The sequence below is a fragment of the Suricata suricatta genome, chromosome 15, assembly GCF_006229205.1.
Source record: "Suricata suricatta isolate VVHF042 chromosome 15, meerkat_22Aug2017_6uvM2_HiC, whole genome shotgun sequence".
Lineage (NCBI taxonomy): Eukaryota > Metazoa > Chordata > Mammalia > Carnivora > Herpestidae > Suricata > Suricata suricatta.
In genome coordinates this window covers 41,782,328-41,799,576 of record NC_043714.1, presented here as the reverse complement: position 1 = coordinate 41,799,576, position 17,249 = coordinate 41,782,328, and the positions used below count along the sequence as shown (strand labels likewise).

Genomic DNA, 17,249 nt, shown 5'->3' with positions numbered 1-17,249 from the left:
GCCTGGCGGAGCGGCGGGGCCGGGAGGCGGCCGGAGCCCGAGCCCGAGCGGCGGGAGCGAGCCCCAATGGCTGCCGCCTCGGCTGCCGTGGACGAGCTGTCCCGGAACTTCACGTATGGGGCGCTGGGCGCCGGCAACGGCTCCTTGTCGGGCGAGTGGTACCGCAGGAACCAGGTAAGGGCCGGCCGGCCCCGTCGCCCGGTGGGGACAAGGGCGGGGCCGCCCGCCCGCCGGCTCCCACAAGGACATCGGCTGTGATGTTGCCACACGTTAACTGTCCCTGATTTGGGGGAGTGCAGGCGCCCCAACCTTCCTCCCCGGGGCATCGGTCCCTGGGACTGGGGCGCAAAGGTCTGCGGTTGTGACCTCTGCGGGGTCGTTCCTGGGCCTCTCGGTCCCGAACACTCCCGCCTCTCCAGCCTGATTCCGCCTTCTCCCGGAAGGATTCCTAAGAGTGTGGGGTGAATCTCCTTCCATCCGTATTCCACCCCCCTCCCAGGATCATTTTACAGTTAAAAAAAAAAGTGACACCCCATTCTCAGAAGCAGGGAGCTCATGAAGGGCAACCAAATGTCACCTCAGTGCAGATGCTCAGCGTGCGTGTGTGTCCCCACAGTCTCAGCACACAGCTCTTCTCACTTCCGTGCTAAGAGCACCGATATTCTCGGCTTGCGGTTGCCTGACTCCCTCCTCTGTCTCACCGGTCCTTTGGGAAAACGCCGTCAGCCTAAACAAGGCCAGTTTATGCTGGAAACATACATTGAAGGAGATCAAAGGGGATTGAAGACGTCCCTTTATTTCTGGCTTGGTTTAAGATCGGAAACACAGCTCTGGCGAGCCCATCCTCTAGATGCGTTTATATTCTTTCAAGTGGGGGTGAACTTGATGTAGTGGGTCCCCTCCTTCCCGCCCCCCGCCCATCCTAAGTGTGTTTTGTCTTGTTCTTTAACAAATTCGCACTTGCGCTTTATTTTACGACAATGTAGTCAACTCTTTGTTATTGTTGGTCTAAATCGTGTTTTAACCAACAATAAAAGGCCTAGCACTCCTTTTATGCTTGAAAAGTGTTTTGAATATTAATTTCTAAAATGTTAAAATTTTGTTTTCAGAAATTTAACACAGAATTATTCATCTAAAGATAAAATAAGCATGTTCACCCTACTAGTTTTCAACCAAGGGGAGTGTATTTGCTCTAAGTCTGTTTTCCCACAAAACTAGGAAAAATGAGGGGACTTTTGAGCCTCTTTGTCTTTCTATGTAACCTATTGGACTTCTATGTAACCTATTGGACTTCTTCCTTCTCAGGAGTTACAAAGAAAAGAGTTGCTTTTCATAGGAAGCTCTTTGAGTCTGTTAAACTCTGCTTATGCTGCTATGTAAGCCATGTTACAATGTGCTTCTGCTAGAAGTACTCCCAGTAAAGGTTTAAGAATGAACTCTTTTGCTTTTAGTAAAGAAATTAGAGAGTTAGTAGTTGTGACCTACAATGGCATCGTCCAGAACAGGAAAAAATAACAACAATGTGTTCACAGTGGAAACCCCTGTCGTCAGTTTTCCTTGATGTTTCCTGGAATTCAATATTGTCTTGGCTCTCTAACATCAAAACAGGGTACCACGTGACATAAATGTGAGGCCTTAACTGTGTTTGCAAGGCCTGACTTGCCACTAACAGTATATATTTGTACAGGTTTAAAAGGGTGTGTTTGGAATATGCTCACTGAAATGACTCAGGTGACATCTAAGCGATAGCTAGTTTGAGGTAAGATTGTATCAACTTTTCCCATTATTGCACACATTTAGGCCATCTTCTAAGATATACGGGACTGTGAAAATGGATTTTTTAAAAATTCATTCAGCAAACATTTGATTGAGTGTCTCCAGTGCTGGCCAGGTCAGTAAAAATAAAATGGAGTCTATTTTTTTTTTCTTTTCTTTTTTGACATAGTTGAATGTAGATGAGTGAAAATGGGGGTGGTTCCAGAAAAACAAAGTGTGAGATACAAGTTTAAGACTCTCCCACTGAAAATTAGCCTTGTTTGCTGGATAGCGAGGGTGTAATCAGTTTTATCACAACTAAACTATTTGATGACGGTGTCTGTTCACCAACAGCCCAGTCTCTCTGTGTCTTTCCAAGTGATAACCATCAGACTGATAAGTTAACCTTACTCATAGAAAAAAACCAACACTTTCATATAAAAGATGAATATTTAACAGTGGTCTCTTAGAATCAGTGTTGTCCAAGGCAAACATGTGAGTGCTTCTAGAGGAGGAAATCTCAAAGCAAGTAGAAAGTAGTAGTTCAGTGGGGAAAATTTTTGGGAAACTAGATACATGAAGTCTTTGATCCTTTCTTTGTCACTTAGGAGTCTACCTATGAATGTACAGATGCAGTAAATTCTGTAAAGGTATTTTCTTCATGTTTGATCCACAAGTTTTCAGTATAAAAGACGGTTACTGAGCCCCCTGCTTTGTATGAAAACACCATAGTCTTCAGATTCAAACCCTTCCTTCTAGGAGTATTATTAGGTGCTTGGGGAAATGAGCTATGCAGGTAACTCCAAAAGCAGGCAGCAAGTTTTAAGTGTTATGTGAGTGATATAAAGTCCTAAAGAAATTCGGAGCAAGGTGGCTTTTCGCAGGGGCCACCAGGGATATTTTATGGAAGGGTGGTACTTAAGGGTGGACAGCGTTTCACTGATGGGAGTGCACAGGTGGAAGTCATTCCAAGAGAGGGAAAGTCTGGGGACCAAGACAGACCATGAGGCTGGGTCGGTGTCTTTTTGAATATTTTTGTACTTGGTGTAGAGGTCAGTAGCCATTCTGGTTGCAGTGGAGCATGAAGACTGTAAGGTGGAAATACAGTTTGGGGTCTTAAATGGATTGCCTTGAAGGACTGGTTAAGAAATTTGGACTTTGTAGACAATGGGGAGCCATCGAAGGTTTATGGAGCAAGGAGTATGAGAATCAAAGCAAATTAAATAAAAGGAATTTAACTGAAGGTTAACAAGATGCAGAGGCCTCAAATTGGCTAAATCCAGCCCACAGATGTGTCTTGTTTGACCTGCAGAGAGGCTTTAAAAAATGTTTAATACATTGCCAGCATTAAAAGCAAGTAGATTATATATAAAGTTTCAAGTTTCAGTGGTTTAAATGTTAGAAGTTCTAGCAGCGCTTGGCCCTCTTCCCCACCTGTCCCACATGGTAACTGGGAGCTCAAGTTCACGGTTTAGAGCAGCTGTGCTCCCCACCTAAGACCCTCCCTTTACTCTCATCCCTTACCTACTGGCCTCCGAAGGCACTTACTTTGCAACCAGTGTTAGAGACTGTAAGTCTCTGCTTGAACTAGAGTGTGGTTAGGCAAGTCACCCTGGGCTTCAGTTTCCTTTCCAGTAAAATGAGGGTTGGAATAAAAGATCTCCAGCCTCCCTTTTGCTATCTGATGATTAAATAGTGCCAAACCAGCAAGGTTGCAGGCGGAATGAACAGGAAAGGATGAACGTAGGAAATACCGTGAAGGGGGGCTTTTGTCCTTGGTTCCTAAAGTTTAAGCATGTTGCCAAGTATCTAAATTCACAAGGACATTGTCAGAAAGGTTTATTCTGCATAGGGTGAGATGAAAATTCAGAATTTTTTATGTCCTTTATTTGAACTTTTGATTTTCAATGGCTTGGGTTTTTAAAGTCAACATATTTAAAGGAAAAAGGATACAACTTGGCAGGGAAGAGGCAAAACCCAAGAGACTGACGTTTGTTATGCATATACTATGTGACACTTTAGAGCTGTTATCTCAGTGGAGCCCCCCAACAACCTTGTAGGTACAGATTATATTCGTTGTCCACGTAAGGAAACTTGTGTTAAATAATTTGCCTCTAGATCTTACAACAAGAAGGTCTAACTTCTTATCCCTTGGCTGAAGGCCATTGCTTAGAAACTAAGGCTTGAAAAGACTGTGATGGAAAGAGGAAAAATGAGGGGGAAATGAACATGGCTTGTTTCATTGCACTAAAGAAAAATTGCAATGAGTTTTATGTTGCCTTTGTATTAATTTTGCTTTGCTACCATCTATTTCTTTCCTGCTGGTAGCTCACCTGGCTGTCTCTTAAAGAAAGAAAAGTGCCAAAACTTACAAATAACCAAAGGACTGGGTAGAAGTTGCTGGTCCTTTCCATTTCCTTCCCAAGAAAAATCCCTTTTTTGTTTGATTTGTGTTTATTGGGTGTTTTTTTTTACTTTCTTATATATCCAACATGGTATTTTCCCATTACTAGATTTTCTGTGAGATGTATGTGTTATGAGGCAGCAAGAGGAAGGAAGAAACAGATTACCTCAAAGCAACTGTATCAAAGCTTTTGTAAAAAAAAAAAAAAGAAAAATAAGTCATCATTATCATCATCCCATGGTTTTGTTAGAGGAAGATTCTTAATGCTCCTGTGAACTTGGCAGACAAGATGTTTGCATTTCATTCTACCTGATATCCTCCTTAAGGCTTGATTTATACTAACTAGTTACAATATTTGTATTGATGCAATCAGCAAAACTCAGACTATGGGAAACTTTTCCATTTTATAGGTTTAAATGGTTCCATTTCTTCAAAAATCATTTTTACAAGAAAAAAAGGGAGAGAATGGATGGAGGAGCTATAGATTCATATAGATCTAGAAGTATAAAAAATTAAAATTAAATCAAATTAAATTAAATAGATCTACAAACCCTATGTGAAAAAGGATGCACACTTGGGTGATAAAACTAAAGCGGAGGCAAAATGACCGCAGTGAAGTCAGCTCAGTGGTGCCTCATGGGGGGGGGAGGGCGCGATGGGTGAAGCAAAGGGAAGGCTGTGGGTGGGTGCCCAACTTCTGTGTTTTCATCTGGACGGTTTTATAAGAGTATTTATCTTATAATAATTCATTTAAGTAATTTATTCATCTGTATCATTCTCTCTGCAGTAGTCTGTGTCCTACAATTTTTTTAAGTTTTAAAAATATTAGCCTTGCTATAGCGGTTCAACTTACATGCTTTACCGGGTGGGGATGGTCGCTGCATTCGCCCGGTGGGAAGTGGAGTGCTGCAGTCACTTTGCTTAAGCAAACAATTGAGAATGACTTGAGCAGTTTCTTTTTAAAATGTAGGTGATTGTTCGAGTTGGCATTTGAGAGCTTACCATGGAAAGGGTGATACTCCCCTAAACTATCCTTTTTGGTTTTGTGTAGTTCAGTTTTAAACGCTCAGTCTTTTTACCAGAGGCGTTGGCAAGTTTCCTAATTTCTCCAAATCTTGGCTTTCTCTATTGAAATGGTAATAATCATAACGCCACATATCTTATATGGTTGATGTGGCAATAAGAAAAGATAATGTACGGGAGCACCTGGGTGGCTCAGTTGGTTAAGCGTCTGGCTTTGGCTCAGGCCATGATCTCATGGTTCGTGGATTCAAGCCCCATGTCAGTCTCTGTGCTGACAGCTCAGAGCCTGGAGCCTGCTTTGGATTCTGTGTCTCCCTCTCTCTCTGCTTCTCCCCCACTCGGTCTGTCTCTCTCTGTCTCAAAAATAAACACTAAAAAAAATTAAAAAAAAGATAATGTAAGACCAAAAGTTAGTAAAGTGCCAGACACATAGAAAGTACTCAAATAAATGCTAGCTATTATTACTAGTAGTATTATAGTCAACCTATATTATAGGAAATGTCATAAAAAAATCAATAATTATTGGACTTAGTTTACTGCAAGTGGAAAGAAATAATATTAGATGATTGTTCATTGCAAATGGAAAGAAATAATATTAGATGAAAAAGAAATCATATTAGGTGTTTGATGTAACTTTTCTTTCTTTAATCTAAAACCACTGATTTCTCTATATCTAGTGCCTTCCTCATTCCCGTCGGTGTTTGCCGCTCCTTCACTCTCCAAACATATTCACATTCCAGAACACTTCCTAACTGCAGTAATTTCCTCATTGGAACACACTTGTTGCCTGGAAGTACTAAGGCAAGGATTCTTCCTATGGCTTCTGCCCCTTCCCAGACTCCTGGGCTGCGGAGATGCGTGTGTAGCACTGAGAACAGTGACAGAGGTGTTTGGTGGCAGCAGTGTGGTCACAGTACCAGACACCGATCGCAGTTTAACCAGAAGGACCAGCACTCCCAGCCTGGGAGGGACTGTTAATGTTGAGGCTTCCATGCCCTTGGTTTTAGCGTGGGCGTGCTTGTTCACTTTTTTCCTCCCAAACATCCAGCATCACTCTACTTCATTTGCACCCTTTTATAATTCATCTCCCAGATAAACTTACCTTTTCCATAAAGTAAAGCTCATCACCCAGTCTTTCCTGGTTCACCAGAACGTTCTGATCGCCTGGGAGCTGGCAGGTAATACTCCACTTCCCCTCACAAGTTCCCTGCCTGTGCCTTCTCTTGTCACTTGCCCGGCCCTTGGTCATGCTTAGCATGGCCTCCTGTCATCTTTGGCACATGTCCGGAGGAACAGACTATTCCCTTATATAAATACAAGTTAACATACGCTTCATCCTGAGCGCCTCACCTCACCAAGGATTGTTTGTCCTGTTCTGGCCCCTTCAGAGACCCTGGCCTGACAGGTCATGGCTACAGTGAGTGTCCTGCTGTCTGCCTGCAGCCTCAGCTCTGGTGTCCTAAATCACCCACCTCTCCTTCTGTGTGCCTCTCCAACTGATTTCTTCTTGGAGTAACTCGGACCACTGGCCTTTAGTTCTGTCTGTTTTTTAGCTTAACTTGGCATCCGTACCAGGAATGTTTTGTCATTAAGAGACATTAGTTTGCAAATCACAGAAAACCTAACATTAACTGGCTTAAATGATAAAGTCCACCTAAGCCTTGATCCAAAGGCTCTAACAACATGGTAAAGGCTCAGTATCTCACTGTCCTCTTCAACTTTTGTTTCTTAGAATTTGTTGGCTCCACTTTGCGAAGATTCACCCCACTAGCCCACATTCTCCCTTCCACTTCCAAGAGGAGAAGCTTGACTTTCTCAACCAATGAAAATAAATGGGCTTTAGTCTGACGGGATGAGGTTAGGTCCATGGCCTTTCCCATGCCAGTCATCAAAGCTAGAGTTACTGGGCTTGGTGTCCCCGAAGAATGTGGGCACCCTTGGGAAGAGCTGGCTGCGAGAAGGGTCCTATAACCAAGAAAAGGAGTTCCTATGTGGTCCTAACAACAGCGTCCTCCTGCGGATTGTTGTTTTCTTGGGCAACTCCCAAGCTAACACCCTTCACAGCTCATCTCGGACCTTCCTTTTCTGTATGTCTCACATGAGAAGCCCCCAAAATGTTGCCCCCTATTTAGCCCGCTTGTCTTTGTGGGTGAGACCTGAATAGTATAATCTCCTTAAAAGCTTAGATTATAGAATCAATTTCTAAAATATTTTTATTAGCATCAGGTCTGAGTGGTGACTTATTTTGAAATTCTAGACCCACCCCTCACACATCATCAAAAAAAAATCTAAGGGCCCCTCTCTTTCCTACTGATGGAAAAGTCAAAGGGAGTCATTTGGCAAAGGTAGTGTCACTCGCTTAGTCTCTATCTTGACTCTACCTGCTTAGAAATTCCTTTACCATCAACAATCACCTCTTCAGTAAGTGGAAAATCCTCTAAGTTTAGTGGATTTAGGTGAAAAAAGGGATGGTATATGAATGCAACATTGTGTGGAATCCTAGAAGCCAGGTTAGCATTTCCAAGATCTCATTCAAGCTTGGGGTGAATCCTGTGAATTATGGGGTTCTCTATTTCTTCTTCAGTCTCTGGACTTGCAGATGTCTGATTGTTCCAGGACTGTTAGGGACATAACTTTGTGTTCTCTGTTGTCACAGCCCATATTGAGCTTGTAATTAAGAGACATTAGTTTGCAAGTCACAGAAAACCTAACATTAACTGGCTTAAATGATAAAGTCATTTAAGTCAGCCAATCAACAAATAAGGGCCTAAAATGCAGTCAGCATTCCACTGAATGAAAATTACATGCAGAGAACCCTTCTTAACAAAGCAATGTTGGACAGTAATATCAAAGAAATCAGAAAACATGGACCATGGCCTCAAAATGTAGCCATATGTATGTGATATATATAATGTGTGTGTGTGTGTTTATGAGAAAGAGAGAGAGGGAGAGAATGTTTTATAGTTACTTGATAAACAACATTTGAAGGGCTGGTGTGAAGGTACCCTTGCTTACACTATCTGATGGACTGTTTTCTTTAAGCTTTCAGACTAACATAGTACAGATATGTATTTGTAAATGAGAGAGACAAAGCAGAAGAGGAAATACTATAATATACCTTTGGATATGGCTCTCTGAGTCACGGCAGTGGAGAAATGAGTGGTTCTTTGTGAGCAAGATACAAGCAGACCTCATATTATAAGCAGCTGCCACAGCCACAGAATCGTGACTTACATGGAGAGTGTTTTATTAATTTTTTGAACTACATTTGCAGACCCAAGTCACGGTCACTATCATCGGTCTGGAATGAGGAACTTAGGGATAGGGGAAATGATCTTGGCTATGGATAAGGAGTGGCCCTTTAGAGGCAATGAAAAGTGCATGTCACAGTGCCTAAGAGGTATAGAAAACATGAACTCGATTCCTGCCTTTTGTCAGGAAGATCTGGACTGGTGGGTGGCAAGGGCTACAGAAGTTTCTGGAGGAAGTCTGTCAGAGAGTGGCAATGTCATTATCAGTCCCTCAGATTGAGGCAGAAATTCACCTAGTGGCTGATGCCTCACATAGACATAGAGTTCAGTCTCCAGGCAGATGGAGCTGACCAAACAGAGTTCGAGGCAAGCCAAAGGCCTTTTGCTCTTCAAAAGGACATGTACCCCCAGAAACCCAGGCAGGTGTGTGAAAGGAATTATAACTAAGAGAGCTCTCAAGTTCCCAGCTTTAGGGTGGGAAGCCTCTTCCACACCGTTGGCTGGCCTGCAAAAGGCTGGCCTGCTTCTTTGAAAACAAGGGATTACAGAGTTTTAAAATCATTATTGTGAATATGTTCTTGCAAAATTTGAACGTTATAGGACCTTATATCAGTCTGGATGGAAACAATAGCATTCTTTGTGTTCAGCATGTCTGCCTTTGTTTCAAAGATTCCCTTCCCAGCCTTGTATGAGGTTGATTTGTTTTATAATGGAGCCAAGTTTAAGACTTCCTGAATTGGTATCTCACCTTTCTTGACTATTGTTGCTCTCCTTTTAACAAAGTGTTAAAAGCACCCAAAGGATGTATTATTAAATATATTACTTTTCCCATAAATTTTTTCTACCATAGCTTAAATTTCTCTAAAGCAAAAAACATGATGGCTTCTTGGTAAGCTCAGTAAGGCTTATCCTTAATGGAGTTTGGTTTTTAAAAATAATGAATCTACAATTACATAAGTAAATGTGTTCTCAAGGAAAAGACAAAATGTAATAGTTCTTAATTGTATGGGAAGGCAATATGTTGGGCTTTTTCTGCCTAGGTTTAAGGTTGATTACAAATTGGCATAGAACTGCTTGTAGGATAGCATCAATATACTGTGTTGTGTAATGCAGATCTATTCTGCTGGCTTTGTGTCACCAGATTTGGATCCAATAGCATGAGGTTTTCTAAGGATAGAAAGATAGTAACCTTATAGTGTGCAATAACCAAGATAACAAATTAAAAATCTGTTCGTGCCTGAGCATTTTTCTTTCTTTCTTTTTCACATATGGGATTACAGTTTTAACTCAGTCTGGGTTAGTATTGCAGACAACTCAATTATCTACAAGGGCAAAGGAAATAAATGGTAAGAACAGTCCAACTCATTCAGTAATCTAAAAAGCATTACAGATTTCAGGTTGTCTCCAGTGTTTACCACTATGAATATGAATATTGTTTCTTCCTGGCCCTGTTGTAATTAACTCTCCTATCGCTCCATTGCCCCTACCTCTTCTCTAAAGTCCTGAAGTCATCTCCTAAATGGCTTTCCTGTTCTCTGGCCTTGCTCTGGGCCGGTCCATCCTCCACACTGCAGCCAGGATGAGCCTTGTTCTTTCTTCAATGTGTAGGTATTTATTTTGAGAGAGAGACAGCATGAGAGGAGGAGGGACAGAGAGGGAGACACAGAATCCGAAGCAGGCTCCAGTCTCTGAGCTATCAGCACAGAGCCCAATGTGGGGTTCGAACCCACAAACCATCATGACCTGAGCTGAAGTCGGATGCTTAACCGACTGAGCCACCTAGGTGCCCCAAGATGAGTCTTCTTAAAAGTAAAATCTGGGGGCACCTGGGTGGCTCAGTCAGTTAAGCATCCGACTTCAGCTCAGGTCATGATCTCGTGGTTTGTGAGTTTAAGCCTTGCCTCTCAGGCTCTGTACTGGTGGCTTGGAGCCTGGAACCTGCTTTGGATTCTGTGTCTCCCTCTCTCTCTGCCCCTTCCCCACTTGCTCTTGAGTGCTTTCTCTCTCTCTCTCTCAAAAATAAATAAACTTTAAAAAAAAAAAAAGGGAAAGAGAAGCTGGACCTATCATCTAGTTTAAAGTCCTTTGTGCCAAAGCACCACCTACTGATTCATGGCACACAACAGTTCCCGCCTGCCTCTCTGGTCCAACTCTGCTGGCTGCCTCAAGGCCCCTCAGACACCCTGTTTACTGCAGACAAAATTAAGTTAAAGATCTTGAGATAGGAAGACTATCCTAGATGATCTGGATGGACCCTAATGCCATCTTTATGTAAGAGGGAGGCACAGGAAGGTTTCATACAAAAAAAGAGAAGGCGATGTGGCATAGAGATTGGAGTGATGGAACCATAAAGCAATGATATGCCAGCAGCCATCAGAAACAGGGAGAGGCAAGAAACGAATTCTCCTCCAGAGCCTTCAGAGAGAATATAGCTCTGCCATCTTGATTTCAGCCCAGTGAAATAGATTCTAGGCTTCTGGCCTCCAAAATAGTAGGAGAATAAATTTCTCTTGTTTTAAGCCACCCCCAGGTTTGTGGTAATTTGTCACAGCAGCCACTCCTGTGGCTAATGTACTCTCCAAACTAGGCAGGTCTGTCCTCTGTCCCTTCTGTGTCCGTAGCATCTCTCTCTAGTACAGATTTCACAGGTGGTAGTCTGTTTGCAATTGGTGCTTTTTCTACTACTTCTGAGCCCCTCGAGGGTCCTTTGCATCCTCAGTTCCTGACACAGAACCTAATATTTAGCAATTGTTAAATAAATGCCAAATGGATGCATGATTGAATGAATAGCACCAGAGGTGAGCTTCCTCAAGCTGTCTCCCATATCTACCATCTTCTCTCCATCACTTGCACTGCATGCCCTTGCCCTGTACGTTGTTTGTTTTTCCCAGGCAGTGTCTGCATGTGGTTTTAAGTTATGCAGTGCTTTTATTTTTTTCCTTAATATCTTTCCTTGGTTCAGCCAGCTTGCTTTGTATTTCTTGCTATCATCTCTTCTTTTAACTCTTTTTAAATGAGTCCACATTCCCTTTCATTTCATTGAGTCTGTAAAGCAGTGTTTTTTTAAACTTCTTAAGAAGTTTGAAAATTTTCCAACTTCTAGAAAATTAGGAAGAGTAGAACAATAAACACCACATGTCCTTAACCTGGGGATTCACCAATTGTTAACATTGTGAAACATTTATTTGTTCTGTGTGTGTGTGTGTGTGTATGTGTAACTTTATATTATAATATGCCATTTGAAAGTAAGTTGTATACATTATGAGTCTTCACCCCTAATACTTAAGTATTACGAAGTATTACTAAGAATTTGGGTATTGTCCTGTCCCTTTCTAACTGTTCTAGAGATGAGGTCGTTGTCTACCTGTTTACAAACTGCAAATGCAGAACAGCTCCAGCTCATTCCTAAGAGTTTCCCATGCAACACGGTGAACTGAACACCCATTTTTGACACATGTCATCCCCTTGTAGATTTGGGCTCTTCACGGTCATTCATACAGGGATTAGTTGATGTAAATCACTCAATCTGTGATATTTCCAGTACTAAAAACTCAATCTGTCGTGTTTGCATGTTCAGGCATATTTTACTGCTTGGAACAGGAGAGAAAGCCTTATTCCAGCTGCAAGGTGAATACAACTATTAAGTGTTCAAAACTAGCCCTCAATCCGTGGTTCCTTTGAACCGTGCACTAGCTCCACTGGGTTCTGATTCTAAATTTATGTTTTGAAGCAAAGCCAGGAATATGTTTGAGTTCAAAGCCAGAACTGAGACAGACCATTACCAATTCCACATACCCCTGTTACATCCTACGTCCATCCGGCCAAACCACCCCCATCCATGGATTAGAGGTCAATAACTTTATGCAAAATCTCTGAAGAACCCTCTGGCACAAAAGGTAGGATAGAAGATTGTTCTTCCAGATAAAACAAAAACATCCTTGATACTTATCAGCGCTGGTATTTTGAATCTCATTCCAGATAAATTGCTCGCTGTAGCTCCCACCATCTGTTTGCCAAGACATCCTAGAAAAGTCAGGAGTTTAGCTACAGTGGTGACAAGAGTGAGCACTGAACGCATTAAGGGCATCTTTCTGAGCGTCCGGCCTGCACTTCTAACTGCATTTCTAAGTGTGGAGCAACCTTTCCTTTGGACTATTATCTTTGCTTTGCTTTACTTGCACTGAGGAAAAGAAGCAGACTCTGCTAATTTTGAAACTGTAGTAAATTGACATTGTCTAGCCTAGCGCAACCGAAATAGTGATTCAGACATGGGCTGGGTGCCTTGCTGCCAAAATTTGCAAGCTTCTAGCTGTGTGACTTTGCACGAGTCACTTTCGTTCTCGGGCCCTCTGTCCTCTTTCCTGACCAGTCTCCGGATCAGTGAGGGGAGAAAGGGGGTAGAGAAAGGAGAAGAGATCTAAACTTCCAGTAATTCTAAAATGCTAGAAAACATGACACTCTGAATAAAATAATGATGCAAACTAGACACCTGTAATTTATGAGGCAAGTTTATAAGGGCCTGCTCACTATATGCAAATGATACTCCTGATTGCAGATGAGGTTTTTTTTTAAAATTCTTTAAACATTTTAATTCATTTTTTAGAGTGAGTGAGCAGGGAAGGGGCAGAGAAAGAGGGAGACACAGAATCCGAAGCAGGCTCTGGGCTCTGTCTGAGCTGTCAGCACAGAGCCTGACGCGGGGCTCGAACCCACAAACCATGTGATCATGACCAGAGCCAACCTCTGACACTTAACTGACTGAGCCACCCGGGCGCCCCACAGATGAGGATTTTATAGCCATTAGGGCACATTTACCAGAGCCTCTAATTAGAAACAGCACTTAATACTGGTTACTTCAAGTTACTGTTTGGTCTTGAAGGTAATTTAATCATCTTCTTTTAAGAACACTGCAGATTTGGGGCGCCTGGGTGGCTCAGTCGGGTAAGCCTCCGGCTTTGGCTCAGGTCAGATCTCATGGTCGTGGGTTCGAGCCCCGCGTCGGGCTCTGTGCTGACCGCTAGCTCAGAGCCTGGAGCCTGCTTCCAGTTCTATGTCTCCTTCTCTCTCTGACCCTCCCCCTCTCATGCTTTGTCTCTCTCTGTATCAAAAATAAATAAAACATTTTAAAAAAATCTTTTAAAAAAAAAGAACACTGCAGATTTGAAGTTTCCCTCTCTTTCAATTAGGGACATTAATGAGGATTTACTGCATTACTATTATTTACAATTATGTGTGAAATGAATTTAATGAGTATGCAATTAACCTTGAATAATTAGGTAAGGTTTCAGAAAAATGAAGAATAAGATATACCACTTTGTATTGAGTGTTATCAGAAAACTGTTTCTGACATCTGCTTTGTACCTACATCTTGTTCTTTGTATAATAGGAATTAACTAGATTTTTAAAGTTAGCAAGCAGCTTTTTAGTGTACAGTAGTAGAAACTCTTAATTGTTGAAATCTGAGTTCTAGGGCCAGCTTGTGTTCTCACAAAAACTGAGAGCTTGGTATATTCAAACTAGTTGATTACAAAATATTTTCTTTGAGATCTTCCTAGGACCAAAGGCCAAAATATACTATCTCTAGACAGTTTATAATCAGTTCAAATGGCATTTGTTTATTAAAGGCTTCTTTGTGCCAGTTCCTATACTAGTCATTAGGGTTACCAAAATGAGTTGCTAAGTCACAGCTCTACCCTCAAGGAGCTTAGAGCTAGAGAGGAAATGAATTTGTACAAAATCATCACAGTACAGGTGTCAGGATGGCCGAGCGGGCTAAGGCGCCAGACTCAAAATCATCACAGTACAGTCTAATATATGTAGACATAGAAGTATATAAAGACTTAAATCAGAGGAGGGACCTAGAAAACAGATCTGAGGAAATTATTCAGAATTCAGTATACAGAAAAAGAGTTGGAAAATATGATATTTTAGGAAACAAGGAGAATAGCATTTAAGAGTCTCACATGCTGGTAACAGGAGTTTCCATGTGGAGGAAATAGAACAAAAGGAAGATGACATTCAAAGAGATGATTGTTAAGAACTTAACTCAATAGATGAAAGACAGGAGTCCTCAAATTGAGGAAGCAGGAGTCCTAAGAAGAAGAATGGTAGTGAAGCTGCTGAAAACCAATGACAAAGACAAGTCTAAAAGCATCCTGAGAAAAATAACAGACTGCCTGCAAAGGAGCAACAATTAGGTTGACAACCTGCTCCTCAACAACAAGGGCCAGGAGACAACGGGATGATGTCACCAGAGCACTGAAGGAAGTGACTGCCAGTCTGTATTCCTGTACTCAAAGGGAAAGATGACAGAAAGATTTTTGCAGAATAAGAGAGAACTGGAATTCAAAGCTTTCACTGAAAGAGCTGCTTGGGGCACCTGGATGGCTCAGCTGGTTAAGCATCTAACTCTTGATTTTGACTCAGGTCATGATCTCACAGTTATAGATCGAGTCTCATGTTGGGCTCTGTGCTGGGCATGGGGCCTGCTTAAGATTCTCTCTCTGGCCCTGCAGCATGTACTGTCTGTCTGTCTGTCTCTTTCTCCTCTCCTCTCCTCTCCTCTCCTCTCGTCTCTCCTCTCTTCCCCCCCTTCCTCTTCTCTCTCTTCTCTCCCCCTCCCCTCCTCTCTCCTCTCCTCTCCTTCTCTCTCTCTCTCTCTCTCTCTCTCTCTCTCTCTCTCTCTCTCTCAAGATCTACTAAAGTTTTATTCAGGAAGGACATTGAACCCAAAAGAAAAGATACAAGAATGTAATATGCAAAAAGTATAAACAACCCAGCTGTCTGCCATCTGGTGAATACATCAGTAAGATGTGGTATATCCTTACACGGGAATATTTCCTAGCCATACAAAGGAATGATGCATTCTACATACCCGGTACATGCTGATACATGCTACAGCATAGTAAGCCTTGCCAACAGCACGCTAAAGTGAAACCCGCCACAAAAAGTCACATGTTGTATGAGTCCATGTATATACAATGTCCACAGCAGGCAAATCCACATAGACAGAAAGTAAATTAGTGGCTGCCAGGGACTGAGGGGAGGAGAGAATGGAAAGTGACTGCTCATGGGTGTGGAGTTTGTTTTGGGGAGTGAGGGAAATGTTCTGAAATCAAGATGGTGGTGATAGTTGGAGAAGTCTGGATGTTCTAAAAAACTGTCCAATTGTACACTTTAGAAGGGTGAACATGAAAGTATGTGAATTATATCTCAATAAAGCTCTGTTTTTTAAAAGAACAGTGATGAGCAAAGAAGTAGACAGACATGGACAAGTGAGCATATAGTGGTCGTATGAAGTAATTATAACAGTGACTCATTTGGGGATATAGAGACAGGGGGAAGTACTGGCCCATCAGGAACATGTGAGGTGAGAGAGGAGTGAAGGGACTGTAGCTAAAACGAAGTTTTGATAATGTTCAGAAGGATGGGATGTTGATTAACACTGGAATTTATGTCAAGAATGCATGATAGATTTAATGCTAGAGAAACTGTATGACTCATACATATTGCTGTTGGGAACGTAACATGGTACAGCCACTCTGGAAAGTAGTTTGGCAGTTCTTTTCAAACTTAAAATGGGCTTACCACTTGATCCACCAATTACACTTCTGGCATTTATCCCCGAGAAATGAATTTACTTTCATGCAGAATTTGTACACAGTGTTCATAGCAGCTTTATTCTTACAGCCCAAAACTGGGAACTCCGCAAATGTCATTCAGTGGGTGAATGGTTAAATATGTTGTGGTATATCCAAACCATGGGATACTCCTCAGAAATAAAAAGGAACAGACTATTGATCCAATAACCTGGATGAACCTCCAGGCTGATGCTGATTTCAAAAAATTTATAAACTGCATGTTTCCATGTATGTAGCATTTGTGAATTAACATAATTCTAGAGATAAAGAACATATTAATGGTTGCTACAGGTTAGGGTTGGGGAGGGAAGAAGATGGGTGTATCAATAAAGGGGTAACAAGAGAATCTTATGATGGTGGTACAGAGGAGAATCTTTCTCTCTCTCTCTCTCTCTCTCTCTCTCTCTCTCTCACACACACACACACACACACACACACACACACACAAGTGCTAGTATAGCTGGTAAAATCTGAACAAGATCTTTACCAATTGTGGTTTCTTGATTTCAATGTTTTAGTATAATCATGTAAAATATGATCTGCGAGGGGAGGCTGGGGGGAAAGGCTCAGGATCTAGCTTCACATTTGTTTGAAGCCTACTGTGAGTCAATAATTACTTCAAAATAAAAAGTTTTAAAGACATACTAATTACTAAAAAATATATAAATAAGATGTTTAACTTCCTAGCCAAAAGAGTAGGGGAGAGAAAAAAGTAAACAATGCTCAATCAATCCAATAAGATTCCGGAAAGGAGAAATTAGAAAGCAAAGAAAAAGTAAAATAACTGCAAAGACCAAAAAAAAGATGGTAGAAACAAGTGAAAATATATTTGTAGTCATAATAAGTAAAATGGACTAAACTTCCCATTTAAGAGAAAATCTCAGGTTATTTTTTAATTCAGTTATTTTAGTGTATAAGAGACCTGACTAAATATAATGACACAGAAATGTTGAAAGTAGAGTGATACAGAACATGGCAAATATCCAAAGAAAGCAGCTACATTATATTCATATCAGATAAAATAAACTTTAAAGTGAAAACATTATTGAAATTAAAAGTGTCAATATATAATTATAGAAGCAATAAGTAGCTGGAAAGATAAAACAATCCTGAACTTTTATATACCTAACACCATAGCCTTAAAATATATAAAGCAAAATTCAATATATTTAAAAG

The 17,249-nt window shown here is 41.4% G+C and overlaps 1 protein-coding gene across 1 annotated transcript in view; it reads left to right on the top strand.

Annotated features, from left to right (window-relative positions):
* The first annotated feature begins 8 nt into the window (after positions 1 to 8).
* The window catches only part of NIPAL2 (NIPA like domain containing 2), a 78,694-nt gene continuing 61,453 nt past the window's right edge, over positions 9 to 17,249 (top strand). Inside the window, exon 1 of the mRNA XM_029923741.1 lies at positions 9 to 174. Within this exon, the coding sequence (XP_029779601.1) occupies positions 67 to 174 (108 nt within the window). The 5' untranslated portion in view covers positions 9 to 66. The remainder of the gene's footprint in view (positions 175 to 17,249) is intronic.